Here is a 15,102-nt window from a genome sequence, read left to right as displayed (position 1 = left end):
CGTTCCAGCTTCATCCGCTTCCTGTCTCACCGACAAGCATTACCCCTTCCGGCAAAGGGAGAAGCGGACGTTAAAGGGGAGGGCGGAATCTGCCGTGACCTCCGATTCCATTTTTTTTAAAGGGGAGTGTGCAGTGGAAAGGAAGGGCAGGGAGAAGAGCAGGTAAGGGGTGGGGGATGCCTGGCATTCCGCAGAAAGGTTTGTTTGCAAGTGGGCGAGCGGAGCAGGGCTATGGAGACTTTTCTGGAAAAGGAATATTAGCTTGCATTATTTATTTCTACATAATGGTTACATGGCTTTTTTTTTTCCTCTCCGGAGGAGTTGATGTAGGCACCTTCTTGATTTGATCCTGGAAAATAGGGGCATAAAATGCACGCCGGCAGAGTATTTTTGCACTTGTTAAGTAGAATAAATACATTTTTCAAAGAGGTCACATTTTACAGCCGTGAATATTTTTATTTATTTACAGCAATTCTGTAAGGCCTGATATGTCATTCTAGACAATATACAGGTAGGCCTTGCTTACCAACTGCCTCGTGCAATGACCCTTCACAGTTACCACGCTCCTTTAAAAAATAGCTGCGAGCTCCTTTAAAAAATAGCTGCGATAAAGGCCCACATCTACAATGGTCGGGGCATCCTTCAGATATATGATCACTCTTTGTAAACTTCACAACTAGCATTCATTTTCGCTTGTGATAAGCAGAGCTAATACTGTATTATTAAATACAGGTAGTCTTCAACTTACAGTCACAAGCCCCAAATTTATGTTGATAAGTGAGATAGTTGTTAAGTGAATTTTGTCCCATTTGAAGACCTTTCTTGCCACAGTTGTTAAGCGAAACACCACTTGTTAAGTTAGTGACATGGTTGTTAAGTGAATCTGGGTTCCCCATTGACTTTGCTTGTCAGAAAGTCACAAAAGGTTATCATGTGACCCCGAGATAATGCAACTATCACAAATATGAGTCAGTTGCTAAGCATCTGAATTTTGATCATATAACCATGGGGATGCTGCAACAGTGGTAAGTGTGAAAAACGGTCATAAGTCACTTGGTTCAGTGCTGTTGTAACTTTGAACAGTGACTAAATGAACTGTTGTAAGCCGAGGATTTCCTGTACTGTAGTTCACCTAAATACAAACAGAAGTATTTTAAAGGTAAGAGATAAAACATTCTAACCTTTGTTTGGAGATTGATCTAGTTTATTTTAAAAAATCCCATGCATTTGGCTGATTGCACTCACTTGTACATTGTTATTTTCACTTAAAGACCACACTTGGGACCAGCAACAGTCACTAAGTGGACAATCAAGTGATTGGGGTTATCTTAGCTTCCTCTTCAGTTGCTAATTAAAGCAACATGGTAACTAAATAGAAAATCACAATGTAAAAGTTACTCCATTATAATTTTGAAAGGTTGCTGCGTGAGGCAGTCGGTAAGCTTGGTCTAGTTTTACTGAGTATTCAGTGATAGCTGCCTATGTGTTTGCATGTGTTCAGGTAGTTTTCTATATATACAGTGCAGACAAGACATCCAATTTTTTAGCTCTATGAAGGCAACATTTGTTGGAGTAATAATGTTTTTCATGTTTGATTACTGCAGTAAAATTAAAAAAAAATCCTGCTTTCTTCAAAGTTGAATTCAGAAAAAATAACCTGAGCAGGCTTTTTTCCCTTCTTTTCCTTTTTTTCCTCCTTGCTTCATCTCAGTCTAGTTTTCTTCCCTCTTCCCTTTCCAATGTAACTATCCTTGTTCTAACTCTGCTGGAAGGGCACTATATAGAGATAGTGCTCTTCACCCTTATGACTGGTTGTCAAGTGCTTTGTGTTCACATGATGTTCACTTGCAATCTTCCCTGCCAGTCTCTGCAGAAAGCCAGTGGGGAAGCTGGCAGGAAAGGTTGCAAATTGCTGCCACCTCCCTAGATGACTCCCTCTTGTCTCTGGGGGCTGAATGAAAAAGATTCCAGCCATTTCATGCTTGAATCTCAGCAGCTGAAATCCAAGCATGCATGCAGTGCAAAATCTCTGTCTCCCTGCCTTCATGGAGAGCCCCAGAGAGGCAAAGAGAGAAGGTCACCGAGCTCCAGTGGTGCTATTCAGCCAGTTCTATCTGGTTCGGGCAAACCACTAGCAGCGGCTGCGGGAGGCTCCACCCACCACCCAGACATCATCACGTCCCATTTTTTATGCTCTGCGCATGAGCAGAAGGTCCTGAGCATGCACGGAGGTGGTGTGTGTGTTCCCATTTGCGAACTAGTAGCGAAGGTAAGTGAATACCACCCCTGCCCAGCTCCATGTCTGCTTGAACCTCTGCAGCTGAAATTGAAGCATGCATGGAGTTCAAAATGTTTCCACCTCCAGCGAGAAAAACTCTATTCACTTAAGGATTGATGAGATCATTTAAATGACCACAATAGGGAGTACTGGGATTGCAGTAATTAAGTGTAAGAGTCATTTGGTTGTTGCTTAATTACCATTTTGCTCAATGACCAAGACTCTGATCTCTTCTGTGGTCATTAAGCAAGGACTACTCTGAGTGTATACTCTTGTCTCCATATGTGACAGTGATTTGTGTGTAAGAGAGAGAAAACAACTGGATTATGCAGATGACAGAGACCAACCTAAGAATAAAATACTTGTGAAGCAATATTGCTTTAGGAGTCTGTTCTGTCTATTCTCTAAACTCCTGAACTTTGCAAACTATTTTTAAGACTTCCTATGAATCTTTGGCTTTTCTTCACAAATGGATAATGTGCAGTCAACATTCACAGTTCAACCTTGCCAATTATCAAGAATCAGATTCAATCTTTCAGGTACTATATGCTAAAAATGTACCAAGTGGAGCTGGGTAGGGATTCAATTAAGAACAAAACTGGGCTGTACAAACAAATATATAAAATAGTAAATAAATGAATTTAAAATAATTTCTGCTAGCAGTGACCATTCAGGGGAAATAATTTTTTAGCAAACAAGAAAAACACATTTTTGCACTACAGTACTGCCACCCCCACCCATCCCCTTCCTAATACTGAAGATAAATCCTTCTGAACCATTCTATCTCTATCTATCTACAGTACTTTGCAACTGGCTCTTATTTTGGCTGGCAATGTCTTCAAAAGGAAAGAGAAAGAGCTCCACTTCAATTAAGGAAGGAAAGAAGAAGCAAAGGAGAACCATCAATCTTGATTTGAAAATGAAGATCATCAAAGCGCATGACGAGGGGAAGAAGGTGAACTTTATAGCTCAAGAAGAAGGGCTGGCCCATTCCACCATCTCCACTATTCTGAAAGATAAGGAAAGGATCAAAAACGCTATTAAAGGAGCATCAGGAACAGATGCCATTATAACTAGACACCGAACAGGCCTCATCCACGAAACAGAAAAACTGCTACTACTTTGGATTGAAGATCAAATCCAAAAGAGGATGCTGATTAGCCTTTCTCTCATTCAGGCAAAGGCGCGCAGCATTTTCACAACACTGAAGGATAGAGCAGGTCAGGAATGCACTGAAGTGTTCACTGCCAGCCGTGGCTGGTTTATGCGGTTTCAGCGAAGATTTAATTACCACAGCACACGCAAGACACGTAAAGGTGCAAGTGTTGATGAAGCTGCCAAACATTTTCTGGATGAACTAGATGATATTATTGCAAAGGGGAGCTATTTGCCTGAACAGATATTCAATGTGGAGGAAACCTGGTTATTCTGGAAAAAAATGCCAGAGCAGACCTATATCCACAAAGAGGCCAAAACAGCACCTGGATATAAAACGTTTAAGGAGAGAGTAAGCTTGCTATTGGGCGGAAATGTCTCCGGATTCAAGCTGAAGCCATTTCTGGTCCACAATTCGGGGAACCATCGTGCATTCAAAAACATATGCAAGCGCACACTGCCCATTTATTACCGATTCAATCAGAAGGCTTGGATGACACAAGTCCTCTTTGAGGATTGGTGTATGAATTGTTTTATACCTCAAGTAAAGGAATATTGTTTGCAAAAAAAGATTCCTTTTAAAATTCTACTGCTCCTTGACAACAGACCTGGACATCCCCCACATTTTCATAATATCTATCCAGATGTAAAAGTGGTTTATCTGCCCCAAAACACCACCCCTCTCTTACAGCCTATGGACCAGGGAGCTATCACAATATTTAAAGCATACTATTTACGTGCAATGTTTGCCAAAGCCGTTGATGTAATGAAGGAGGATAAGAGGGTGACATTGCGTGAGTTTTGGAAAAACTATAATATACCCCATTGCATCAAAAACATTGCAGCAGCATGGCAGGATATCACTCTGAAATGCATGCAAGGGATTTGGAAAAAGTGTTTAAAATGTTTTCCTGTTCTGATAAATAATTTTCAAGGATTTGACCATAACAAAGATTTGGATGAAATAAATAAGGAAATTTTGACACTCATGAAATCCCTTGATTTAGAAGTTAATGCTGAAGATGTGAAAAATTTGATAGCCTACACTGAGGGAGAACTTTCAAATGAGGATTTAATTGAACTGAAAGAAGAATTGGAAACACGAAGGGTCAAAGAAGAAGAAGAGGAGGAGGAAGAGGAGGAGGAAGAAGAAGAGGAGGAGGAGGAAGAGGAGGAACCAGAAGAAGAACCGGAGGAGGAACCGGAGGAGGAACCAGAAGAGGAGGAGGAACCACAGGGGGACAAATCAAAAGAGGAGGAAGAAAAGGAGGAGGAGGAATCAGAAGAACAACCAGAGGAGGAGAAGGAAAAAAATGTAGAAATTCAGCCCAAAATGTTCAATGTGAAAGCATTGGCTGCTGTTTTCTCGGGCATTAACCAAAGTTTATCAAAATTACAAAGTATGGATCCAAATGTAGAACGTTTTGAAAAGGTGTATCAGGATATGCATGAAATCTTAAACTGTTACCATGAAATATATGAAGGAAAAAAGAAAAAAACTTGTGCAAACCAGAATTAGTGGGTCCTTTAAGAAAGTTACTCCTTCTATGGCTGTAGTTCCTTCCTCATCCCCCTCCCCATCCAGAGGAATAGAAGATTGAGACAATCTTCAACCATCAGCCAGCTATCCCAATGCATCCTTTCCAAAAACACAGGAAAAAAACTATAATTTTGAAGGGCTGATAGTGATGCTTACTATATTGCAATTGTAAAGTCTGATTTTGTACGCATTTTGTTAAAAATGTTCAGTTCTTGAAAGATAAAAGAAATTGAGTTTGGAAGGTCGAAGTAAAATAATAAGTTGCAGGCATATGATAATTCACTTAGTGACTGCTTTACTTCACTTAACTCAGGGGGAAGTATTGCAAAATCACAAGCAACTTAGCGACCAAGTTGACAGTCCTAATTTTCCTAATTGTAGTCATAAAGGAAGATTAAAATGTTAAAATTTCAATTTTAAATAAGCTATATAAAGGACTAAAATGCAAATTTCTAGTTAAGATTTTACTTAAACTAAGAAAATGGCTTTATAAGTGAATGATAATTATTAAGATCCAAGAATTTAGGCAGAAAATTATTAGATTTGGAGGCTTCTGTATAAAATGCACAACAGTTTTATTTTTTCAGCAATGTCTTGAAATCATGTTAGATCCAAAATTAGTGGTTATCACTAATATCAGCTGCGAAGTATTTTCGTACTTGTGGCCCATGACTTGGGCAATTTGAAAGGTGGCTAAATCTATCGAATGAGTTTTCACTACAACCTTTTTCTCCACATTTAAGGAAAGCAATTAGTATTTTTCCGCACTCACTGATGACTTAATGAGCAGAAACCAAGTCAGAGGAACCCACCAATCACTTTCCTTTAATTCCCTACATGAAAATCAGAACAGCTGAACAAGTTACTCTTGTTCCTGTGGCAGGTAAAACCAACTTTTACATGGTAAAACCAACTGAATTTGTACTAGCGTACTTTTCTGCTGTCTCAAGAAGGGGCAGAACACACATTAATATGGTTGTGAGGAAGAACTTTTATTTTGGAGTAAAACGCATAGGATTTCTTGTAACTGTTATATTGTTGTATTGTCTTTTTTTTTTTAAGATTCTCAGATTTTAGTGTGTTGTATACAGTCCTGGAAGAAGACTTAACAAATAAGCTGAAAAACTGCAGCTGAACTTTTCATTATGTTCCACTTATACTGTGCTTGACAAGGAGAGGAAGTAACAAATATTAGAAAATCCTATATATGAAGTATTAGTTGATGTGGTTAAATCACACAGAAATCCTTTCACAAAAACTAAATTAGAAAACACTTATCATCTCCAGATGGAGCTGCTCCCATTGTTGCTATTTTTTCCATCCTAGGAAGTTCTAGAATCATTTACTAAAATCTCATTATATACAAATGTAGCCAAAAGTATTGATACCCTCTGCTTTTTCTTAAGAATCCCAGTTTCCTTGAAATAAGTTGAAACTGATACAAGGAAATGGCATTTACTATTCTTTAGTCCACTGTCCCAAGGGCAGATGCTTTGATTTTGATGTATGACGTAGCATATTCTTATAATAAAATGAAAATGGCATGGGCATACTTATTAGTACTCATTAAAATACATCATTGGATGTTTGTGGTCTGTTAAGCAGAATCTTTAATTGGTATCATAAGTGCCTTCAGTCTTATAATCAGTTGCTCAGCCTATTTGAATGGAGCAAAATACTCAGGCACTTTGTGTTGTATGCAGCACAGTGACTATAGACAAGAAAAAGAAAAACAGAGAGTTGTCTGATGAGGAAAGGAAGATGGTAATAACCAAACATACCGTGTTTCCCTGAAAAGAAGACCCAGCCAGAAAATAAACCCTAGCCTGATTTTAGTATGCTATTATAAGCCCTACCCCCAAAATAAGCCCAAGTGAAGATCATCAGCTGGGATAGGGGTAGGTGGGCATCCCCAGCACAGGAGGTGGAGAGCGTGCACTGCAACAGCCACACCCCAGCACTGCGACCTCTGGCCCAACTCTCCAAGTAGAGGCACAGGGGGTGGGGAGGCAGGTGATTGTGACATGCAGCGCAGCGGCAGAAGGTACAGGGGGAGGGCAGGTTATCCTGATGCACCTTGTGGTTTTATAAGCTGATTTAATGGAGGCAAATGATTCCAATACATGGTAGCAGCAAGGAGAGGCACGGGGCGAGAGGGCATGCGATCCTAACGTGGCATGCAGCCTTCTGTGTTGCAGCTGCAGGCAAGCCAACAGACAGTGGGATGGATTGACACCTGATTTAATGGAGGCAAGCAATTCCAACGTGTAAAGGCACCGGCAGCAGGCAGAGGTGGGGGAGGCAGGTGATTCCAATGCGTGACAAAGTAGTTTGCCCTCTTCCGCCTGCGCCTCTGCCTGCTGCCCCTGTGCATAAGATTCTCCTGCGTCCATTAAATTGGGTGTCAATCTATCCCACCATCTATCAGCTTGCCCGCAACCACACAATGGAGCAGAAGGCCACATGGCACAGCAGGATGACCTCCCATCCCCCCTATGTCTCTACCTGCTGCCAGTGCTGCCGTGCATCGGAATTGCCTGCCTCCATTAATTCAGGTGTCAATCTGTCCCACTATCTCAGCTTGCCTACATTGTCTGTGTTTCCCGAAAAGTAAGCCCTAATCTGTCTTTTGGGGCCCAAATAAATATAAGACTGGGTCTTATTTTAGTAAAAGGAAAGGCTAGAAAACCATCTCAAATTATTCTTATTTCCTGTGACCATGGTGGCTAATAATGTCAAATTTAACATCCATGGGACTGTAGCCAACTATCCTTGACCTTGCCACAAGAGAAAAATTGACTAACACTTAAAACAGAAGGGTATTTCAAATGCTGGAGAAAGAACCAAAGAAGACTTCAAAGATCAAAGTATAATTGTATCAAGTTGCACCATGTGACCTCTATGGTAGAAAATTCAGGAAGACTCAACTTCTGAAAAACAGACAAAAAGATGGAGTTTACCCTGGTATAATTTATCAAAAATGGTTATTGAAATGGAAATTTGTGAGGGCAGATAGGTTGGCTAGTGACTTAGAAAGACATAATTATTTCGGCACACATCAATGTTGCAGATGCAGTCCCTCTTATATCAGTTAATATAACTGATCAGCCTGACCTCACAATTAGTTTCTAAAGGAGATAAATGTTTATGCTTAAGTAATAGCTTGATAAACTGTAATGTGCATTCTCATGTTTGCTTTGGCACAATAAGCCATTTTGGCATGCCTTATATAAACCCAACTGATTCCAGTTTATATACTAAGCAAAATAAATCATTAGATGTATGCCTAGGAGTTAATGCAAAAAACTATTAATGGTTCAATAGTTTCTGTATTTTTAAATAAGTCCACAAAGTATAGAGATTATAATATTTTATTACTTTGTAAAGCAAAATCTGGGAAAAAAGCAGCTACTGGCATTGAGAATTCAGATAGAAGAATCCCCATGAAACCAGTAGCCATTTTTTTTGAGAAATTATAGAAAATAAGTAGTTCATGTTTACAATTACAAGTTTTATAACCTGACACATTAGGGAGTTTGTAGTATTGCAGATTATTATCATTGCAGGAAGTAATAATGGGGGGGGGGGGAGAGAAGAGAAGCTAAAAGAAAATCATAAGCACAATTGTGGTCACATGGTTTTCCATTTAGCAACCACATCACTTAGTGACCAAGTTGCTGGTCCCAACAGTGGTTGCTAAACAAGGTCTATCTATAGCTTCTCCTGATTATCAGGCAGCCACCTTATGAATCGACTGTCCAAAAGTTTTTGACAGTCGATCCAAGCAAGACAGCCTGGCAGTTGATTGAATGAGCTGTGGTTGTCAGATGGTTTTCCCATCAGCTAGAGGAGAGCAAAGCCAGATAGCTTGATCAATGCCCCACAATCTGAAATCAAGACATAATCCAGCAGCAAAGCAGAACAAAGGAAGGATAAGGAGCGGCAGTAAGGACAGGAAATGTTATGCTAGTATAACATTTTGCCGGTTGAAGGATGGCTGACTAATATTTTAATCAAACTGCAGAAAAAAAGTTTAAAAATCATGAAGGCTGTAATGTTTGACACATATATTTTTCAGTAAGTGTTTGTGTTATTTATTTTTGAATAAGGATGCATGTGAATCTGAAAGTCAAAGTCTCTTCTTTGGATCCAGTCATGAATTGAACAAGCCTTCACTGATGTGGTGCATCCATACCACAGGAAGCAGTTGTCAAGATAAGACTATTAAGAAGGCTACATTTGTTGATTCGGACCACGGGCTTGTCTACTCCAGCATTCACTTTGCACACTGGTCACTAATGTTCCCCTGGAAACCTCCAAGTAAATTGTCAGTGGTAGAATGGGAAGGCGGGCAGTCTCCCCTTTCATATTCCCATGATGGGAATGAAGATATTTCTTCTCTGGTATATGAACAATACACAACATCTATGATACATATCCATGTAATGTCTTGTTACTCACACCTCTGCAACTTATGCTGCACATGTATTTCTCTACCAGCTTCTAGTATTTTCAGCTCCCCATGTCAATAAGGGTAAATGTTGGCCCCTGGAGAAGCAAATTTGCATTCTAGAATCATCTTTCTTTGCTAAGTGAAATGCTTTTGCTGTCTGAATTATGGTGCTGCCTTAACTATATCATCTGATATCAAAATTTCAGAACCAGAGGATGCTGTCCTTTCTCTGCAATTCCTTGTTTCCCTGGAGAAGGATATCCATTCAACGGTGCTTAGGCATAATTAATCCATTACTTTTAGTATGGCAAGGTCAACATGCATGTAATTCGTGTAAATCATATATTCATTTATTTCATAGTGGCCTTTTATGCTTTTAAGACTTTTATTTTTCTATGAAAATAATATCTCCCTGGATTTTTCTGATCGTTTCTGTTTTGCTTTGAGGCAGCAGATAGGAAGATTGAATACATTGAAGTGGGTAACACTAATTAATTATATATTGGAAATATATGAAGTTTAACTACTTTATGCCCTTTGAGAGATTATAGCAGATAAACCCCAAAAGGATTTTCCAGGATCCCATGGAAGTTCAGATTTAGGTGTTTGTATGTGTTTGTGTGTGTGTGTGTGTGTGTGTGTGAGAGAGAGAGAGAGAGAGAGAGAGGGAGGGAGGGAGAGAGGGAGAGATTTAAAATTTTGCAATTTCTATTTCTGCTTGTTCTTGTGTTCTGGCTTGAATATTGATGTTTACTATATTTTAAATGACAACTTCAAGGATTATCAGCAGGAGTATGATTTCTCCAAAGTTTACTTTGTAGGTCGAGTGAGAAATGTTGTTTTTATTGGGCTTTGGCACATTGTATTGTCTATTGCATATTGTTTTGACAATTTTGTTATGATTATTTTAATTGTTCTTTTTGGAAGTCCATATCGATTTTTAATATTCCATTAGCCATCCAGAATTGTGAGAACAATTGTATAAACATTTCCTTTTGAATATCAATACTCCTTGTTCATGACTTGTTTCAATATACTCCCTCTTTCATTCAGCAACTATTCGAAGTTATGATGGCATTGAACAAGTGGTACTTACAGCCAGTTTCAGACATCCCAGCATCCCATAGTCATATATTTTCAATCAGGGTCCTTGGCAACTGCCTTGCATGGATGGCAGTTGCAGCACCTCAAGGTCATGTGATCACCGATTGCAACCTTCCTTGCAAAGTAAATTTACAAAGTAAATGGGAAAGTGTTATGTCTAACAAAGTCCTCGGGGTTACGACCCGCCTGAGCCTTGACAACAGCCAGGCGGTCTCTGATTGGTTAAGACGCGCTGGAGGGAAGAAGCGGGAGTTTGGAAGTCCTGTCATTGGATAAAGTTCCTGAGGCAGCTAATATATAAGGGCTGTCACCCGGAGAGTTCGTTCGAGCTTAACATGTTATTCCGTTGTGATTAATTGCGAGTTAAATAAAGGTTGTGTTCCTTACAACCTCTGTGTGAGACTCTTTCTGGACCCACTAGTCACGGACTTAATAGAAAGCTAGCAGGAAAGGTCACAAGCACTCCAGTAAGTCACTCACACCCTCCCACACCCAGCAGCAGCTACCTCTGGCCTTTCCATGCTTGCACTGTATCTCGCACCTTATCTGTCTGCCAGCCTGCTTGCAAGCCGCCCAGGAGTCCCTTAACAACCTGCATTCCTTGCTTAACGATGGCAACAGGGAATGCCAGGATTGCCATTGCTCAGTGTAGCAGTCATATAATATCATGCCTTATGGTCGCATTGTTTAATGATGCCAATCCCAATTATTTTTGTTAATTGAGGACTATCTGTGTAGCATAATAATTGCCACATAAATTGGATAGGGTGGGCAAGCCCCAGGTCCCTTCCTGAAATATTATTACTATCTAGTAGTGGGGCCTAGCAAGCGTGCCTTCTTCATGGCTGTCCCTACACCTTTCTCCTCCGCACTCCGCAGCCCCCACCCTCAGTGGTGGGATTCAGCCAGTTCGCACCACTTCGGGAGAACCAGTTGTTAACTTTCTGAGCAGTTTGGCAAACTGATTGTTGGAAGAAATCATTAGGGCAGAGAACCGGTTGTTAAATTACTTGAATCCCACCACTGCCCACCCTGATAGTCTTCCAGAAAACCATGAAAACTTGGCTCTTTACCCTGGTACCAAGGTAAAGTAGTAGAGCCTATGGAAGGTTGTGGGGTCAAAGAATGGCCCATAGCAGACCATAGGTTTGCTTAATTATTGCCATAAAAAAGTTATAAAATAGAGTGACCCAATTAATGACCATCACGCATTATGACATGATAGGCAAGTTCCATTACGGTTGGAAAATGACAACTACCTATAAGCCATTTTAAGTACGGTACTCTAGAGATTATATGAACAAAATTAAAACTGGATTTCTTGGCCAGCAGGTAGCACTTTTAGCAAATGGCAGTTGAGATACTGTTTTGCACAGTACATTCCTATCCGTGCAAATATATTGAATTCTTATCAGAAACAGCTTAGACCAGGATTAGAAGTAGGGTGCAAGGCAAAGTGGGAGGTTTGTTGGTGCAACCTCTACTAATTTTTCTCTCTGTCATTGTGCCCTGCTGCTTAAATTATTTTTACATTTTCATGTTACATTGCATTTTGTATTTTATATTGAATTTTCTTTTATGCAGTGCAGTTTGGGTCTGCAACCCATAATAAAGTTACTTTTAGTTATGGAGTGTTGTTTCAGAAAAGTCCTGATCTTCCCCTCCAACCCAGCTCCTCAACCGCTTTCTCAGAATAGTGCTCAGTTTACATTCAGTAATAGTCAGGGTGACAGATCTCTAGACTAAGCCCCTCCATCCTGGCAGTTTATCCCTTTGAATCTTACATCCCAGGCATCTGTCTATTTAATTCCATCCTGCCACAAGGTTAGTTACTGGTTGTTGTAGTTGTTTTTCCTGCCAACAAGTGATGCTTGTGGCAATAGAAATAGAAATGAATTATGAGACATTGAATATCTGTGCAGAATTAGTCATGAACTTTTGCAGTTGTTTCATTGCAGAGAAATAACATTAGAAATAAGCATGTAAGGATAAACCATATTAGGAATTTGGGCAATTAATGAAAATGGAAACAAACATGAATAAAGTACTCTTCTTCAATAGTATTCAGTATTCAGTATTTGTAAATTAGGCCATTCTAGATTTTACTCATCCATGTGAGTATTCAGCATTTCTAGTTTCTTCTGATCCATGTGAGGAATATTTTGTATTAGCTTTGGAGTAATCATGCTTTATTGCATCCTAATACTCTTTTTCCTTTCCTTAAAAATATTGGAGGGGTGAGAAATGTGATGCCTCCTATCCAACCTATTTTAAGCAGAAGGAATTGTTTTCAACTTAAGTATAATTATTAGTCTGGAAAGCACAAGATTGGAAGAAAAACCTAAAGAAGAGTACAGGTACTGTAGACCTAAACTTGCAACAGGTTTTTTTTTTTACATTTATATCCCGCCCTTCTCCGAAGACTCAGGGTGGCTTACATTGTGTAAGGCAATAGTCTCATCCATTTGTATATTATATACAAAGTCAACTTGTATTGCCCCCCCAACAATCTGGGTCCTCATTTTACCTACCTTATAAAGGATGGAAGGCTGAGTCAACCTTGGGCCTGGTGGGACTCGAGCCTGCAGTAATTGCAGGCAGCTATGTTTAATAACAGGCTATCTTACAGCCTGAGCCATTAGGCTTGAATGGTTTAGTGACCATTCAAAGTTGCAACAGCACTGAAAAATATGATTGATGACCATTTCTCATAGTAACAATGTTTGCAGCATCCCCATGATCGTGCGATTGAAAATTCAGATACTTGGCAACTAGTTCATACTTATGACCTTTGCAGTGTCCCAGGATCATATGATCCACCTTTTGCAGCTTTCTAACAAGCAAAGTCAATGGGAAAGCCAGATTCTGGCCAGATGTTACTAACTTAATATAATAATATTTGATTTTATCAAATTTCCAATAACAATAATAAAAATACCTTGAAACATTTATCCAAAGCTGCAATCAAATAAACTAAGTTGCCCAACCTGGTGCCGTTGTGGCTGGGATAAGACTGTAGTTCCAGATGTTGGGAAGGCACCACACTGGGGAACCCTAGTCTAATCATTCCTATGAGTACTTTTCTTTCTACTAGGATTTTCTTTGAAACAATCATAGTTTGCTATTTTTTTTATTTGGAGTATTATTAGAGAATTAAGATAATGTGATTGAATAATGGGAAAATAGGCTATTCTGGTTTTCATTCTTGCAGTCAATTATATAAGAACTGCACATATTAAACAAATGTTGTTTATTGAATATTCTTTGGGATTTAAAGTATAATTATAGAACCAATGGCATTAAAAAAAACCTCATGTAGTTTTTACAGCTTTTAAAAAATACAACAATTTGACAGAAAAGATCCTGACTAACATAAAGTTTAGGTATCAAAGCACAATGAAAAAAAATACATGTTTTTGTAAGCAGGCACAGCCATGATAGCATATTTTGTTTCAGATATATTTCTGTAGACCACTTAGTTTACTTGCTTTCTCAAAATGAAAACTAGACAAGGAAAACCGGGTGTGAAATTATGTGTGAGAAAACTCAGTATTGCAGCTGTAATTAATGGGTTAAAAGACAGTAATTTGGCCTTACAGTAGAGTTTAACAATCTATTCAGCTGCTATCACACATTCTCTTGTACAAACTCCAAAGAAAATAAAAATATATTTAAAACTATGAGAACAAGCAATCTCATTTTAAGAATCTCAAAATATTAAAATCTAACAAGTAAAATCTTGTATCAAGTCATGTGAGAATATTGAAATCCCATGAGATTAACATTTTTGCTTAAAATTGTAAATTATTTAATTTTTAATTGCTTGTACATTTTAATTTGATTTGGAGATATCATGATAATCTATTGGTGTCTTTGCTGTATCACTGACTTCTGTCTTATAGCATTAAAATAAGATTGGGCAATGTTTAATAGATAATGGCTACAATACAGCCTCCTGGTCTTCTAGAGGATCTTCTTCTAGATCAGAGCTGTCAAACTCCTGGCCCACAGGCCAGATGCGTCACACACTGGCCATGCCCAGTTTAGCGAAGGGGGAAAAAGTCCTGATACATCACATGATGCCGCCATGATCTGAATTTGAGACCCCTGTTCTAGATCTTCTGGTGAATGGAACAGATAGGTCAGAATATTTTAGTCCATTCGGGAGGGATAATAGTGGCATTTAAGGCTAGGAATGAGATCAGGAATCTTTGGGTGATTTTTCAGGAGGCAACTGGACTTTGTTTTTTCTTTTAAGACTTCTCATCCAAGAAGCTTTTTCAGCCCTGACAGGATAGTGGGGAACGGAAGGATTTATATTCCTTGCAGGTAGCTGGTCATTTGCATCCTTTTAGAGATCATTGAAGCACTTGGAGGTTTATCTGTGTCCTTAGGGTGGTGGCTCTGGTTCCTGTAGTCTACAATTTTTCTTTTCTCTGGAAATCTATTCCTACTCCCACACCAAGGGTGATCATCTCAAATTGTATAGCTAAAAGTCTGTAGAGATTCTCAGTCATCCAGATCAAGATTTTCCCAAAGGTGCTTTTTCTGGAGGCAACTGGACTTTGTTTT

The 15,102-nt window shown here is 39.2% G+C and overlaps 1 protein-coding gene across 5 annotated transcripts; it reads left to right on the top strand.

The window, feature by feature from the left end:
- The first annotated feature begins 57 nt into the window (after positions 1-57).
- Positions 58-12,754, top strand: LOC131200190 (tigger transposable element-derived protein 1-like). Of its 5 annotated transcripts, none has more exons than XM_058186672.1 (2): positions 58-162; positions 3,079-12,754. In XM_058186672.1, the coding sequence occupies exon 2, from the start codon at positions 3,111-3,113 to the stop codon at positions 4,950-4,952; it is 1,842 nt and encodes a 613-aa protein (XP_058042655.1). In that variant the 5' UTR covers positions 58-162; positions 3,079-3,110; the 3' UTR covers positions 4,953-12,754. The 5 variants fall into 5 exon arrangements, with proteins under 5 accessions (XP_058042655.1, XP_058042656.1, XP_058042653.1 ...); XM_058186673.1 differs by lacking the exon at positions 58-162 and adding an exon at positions 179-511; XM_058186670.1 differs by lacking the exon at positions 58-162 and adding an exon at positions 179-1,159.
- The last annotated feature ends 2,348 nt before the right edge of the window (positions 12,755-15,102 follow it).

Source organism: Ahaetulla prasina, chromosome 5, assembly GCF_028640845.1.
Source record: "Ahaetulla prasina isolate Xishuangbanna chromosome 5, ASM2864084v1, whole genome shotgun sequence".
Lineage (NCBI taxonomy): Eukaryota > Metazoa > Chordata > Lepidosauria > Squamata > Colubridae > Ahaetulla > Ahaetulla prasina.
This window is presented reverse-complemented; position numbering and strand designations above follow the sequence as displayed.

Bases quoted from the DNA above. Each gene is read 5' to 3' on its own strand.
- LOC131200190 (XM_058186668.1), top strand. From the start codon at position 2,748: ATGGATAATGTGCAGTCAACATTCACAGTTCAACCTTGCCAATTATCA. The intron at 2,818-3,078 runs GTACTATATGCT...ATCTATCTACAG, and splicing joins AATCAGATTCAATCTTTCAG to TACTTTGCAACTGGCTCTTA.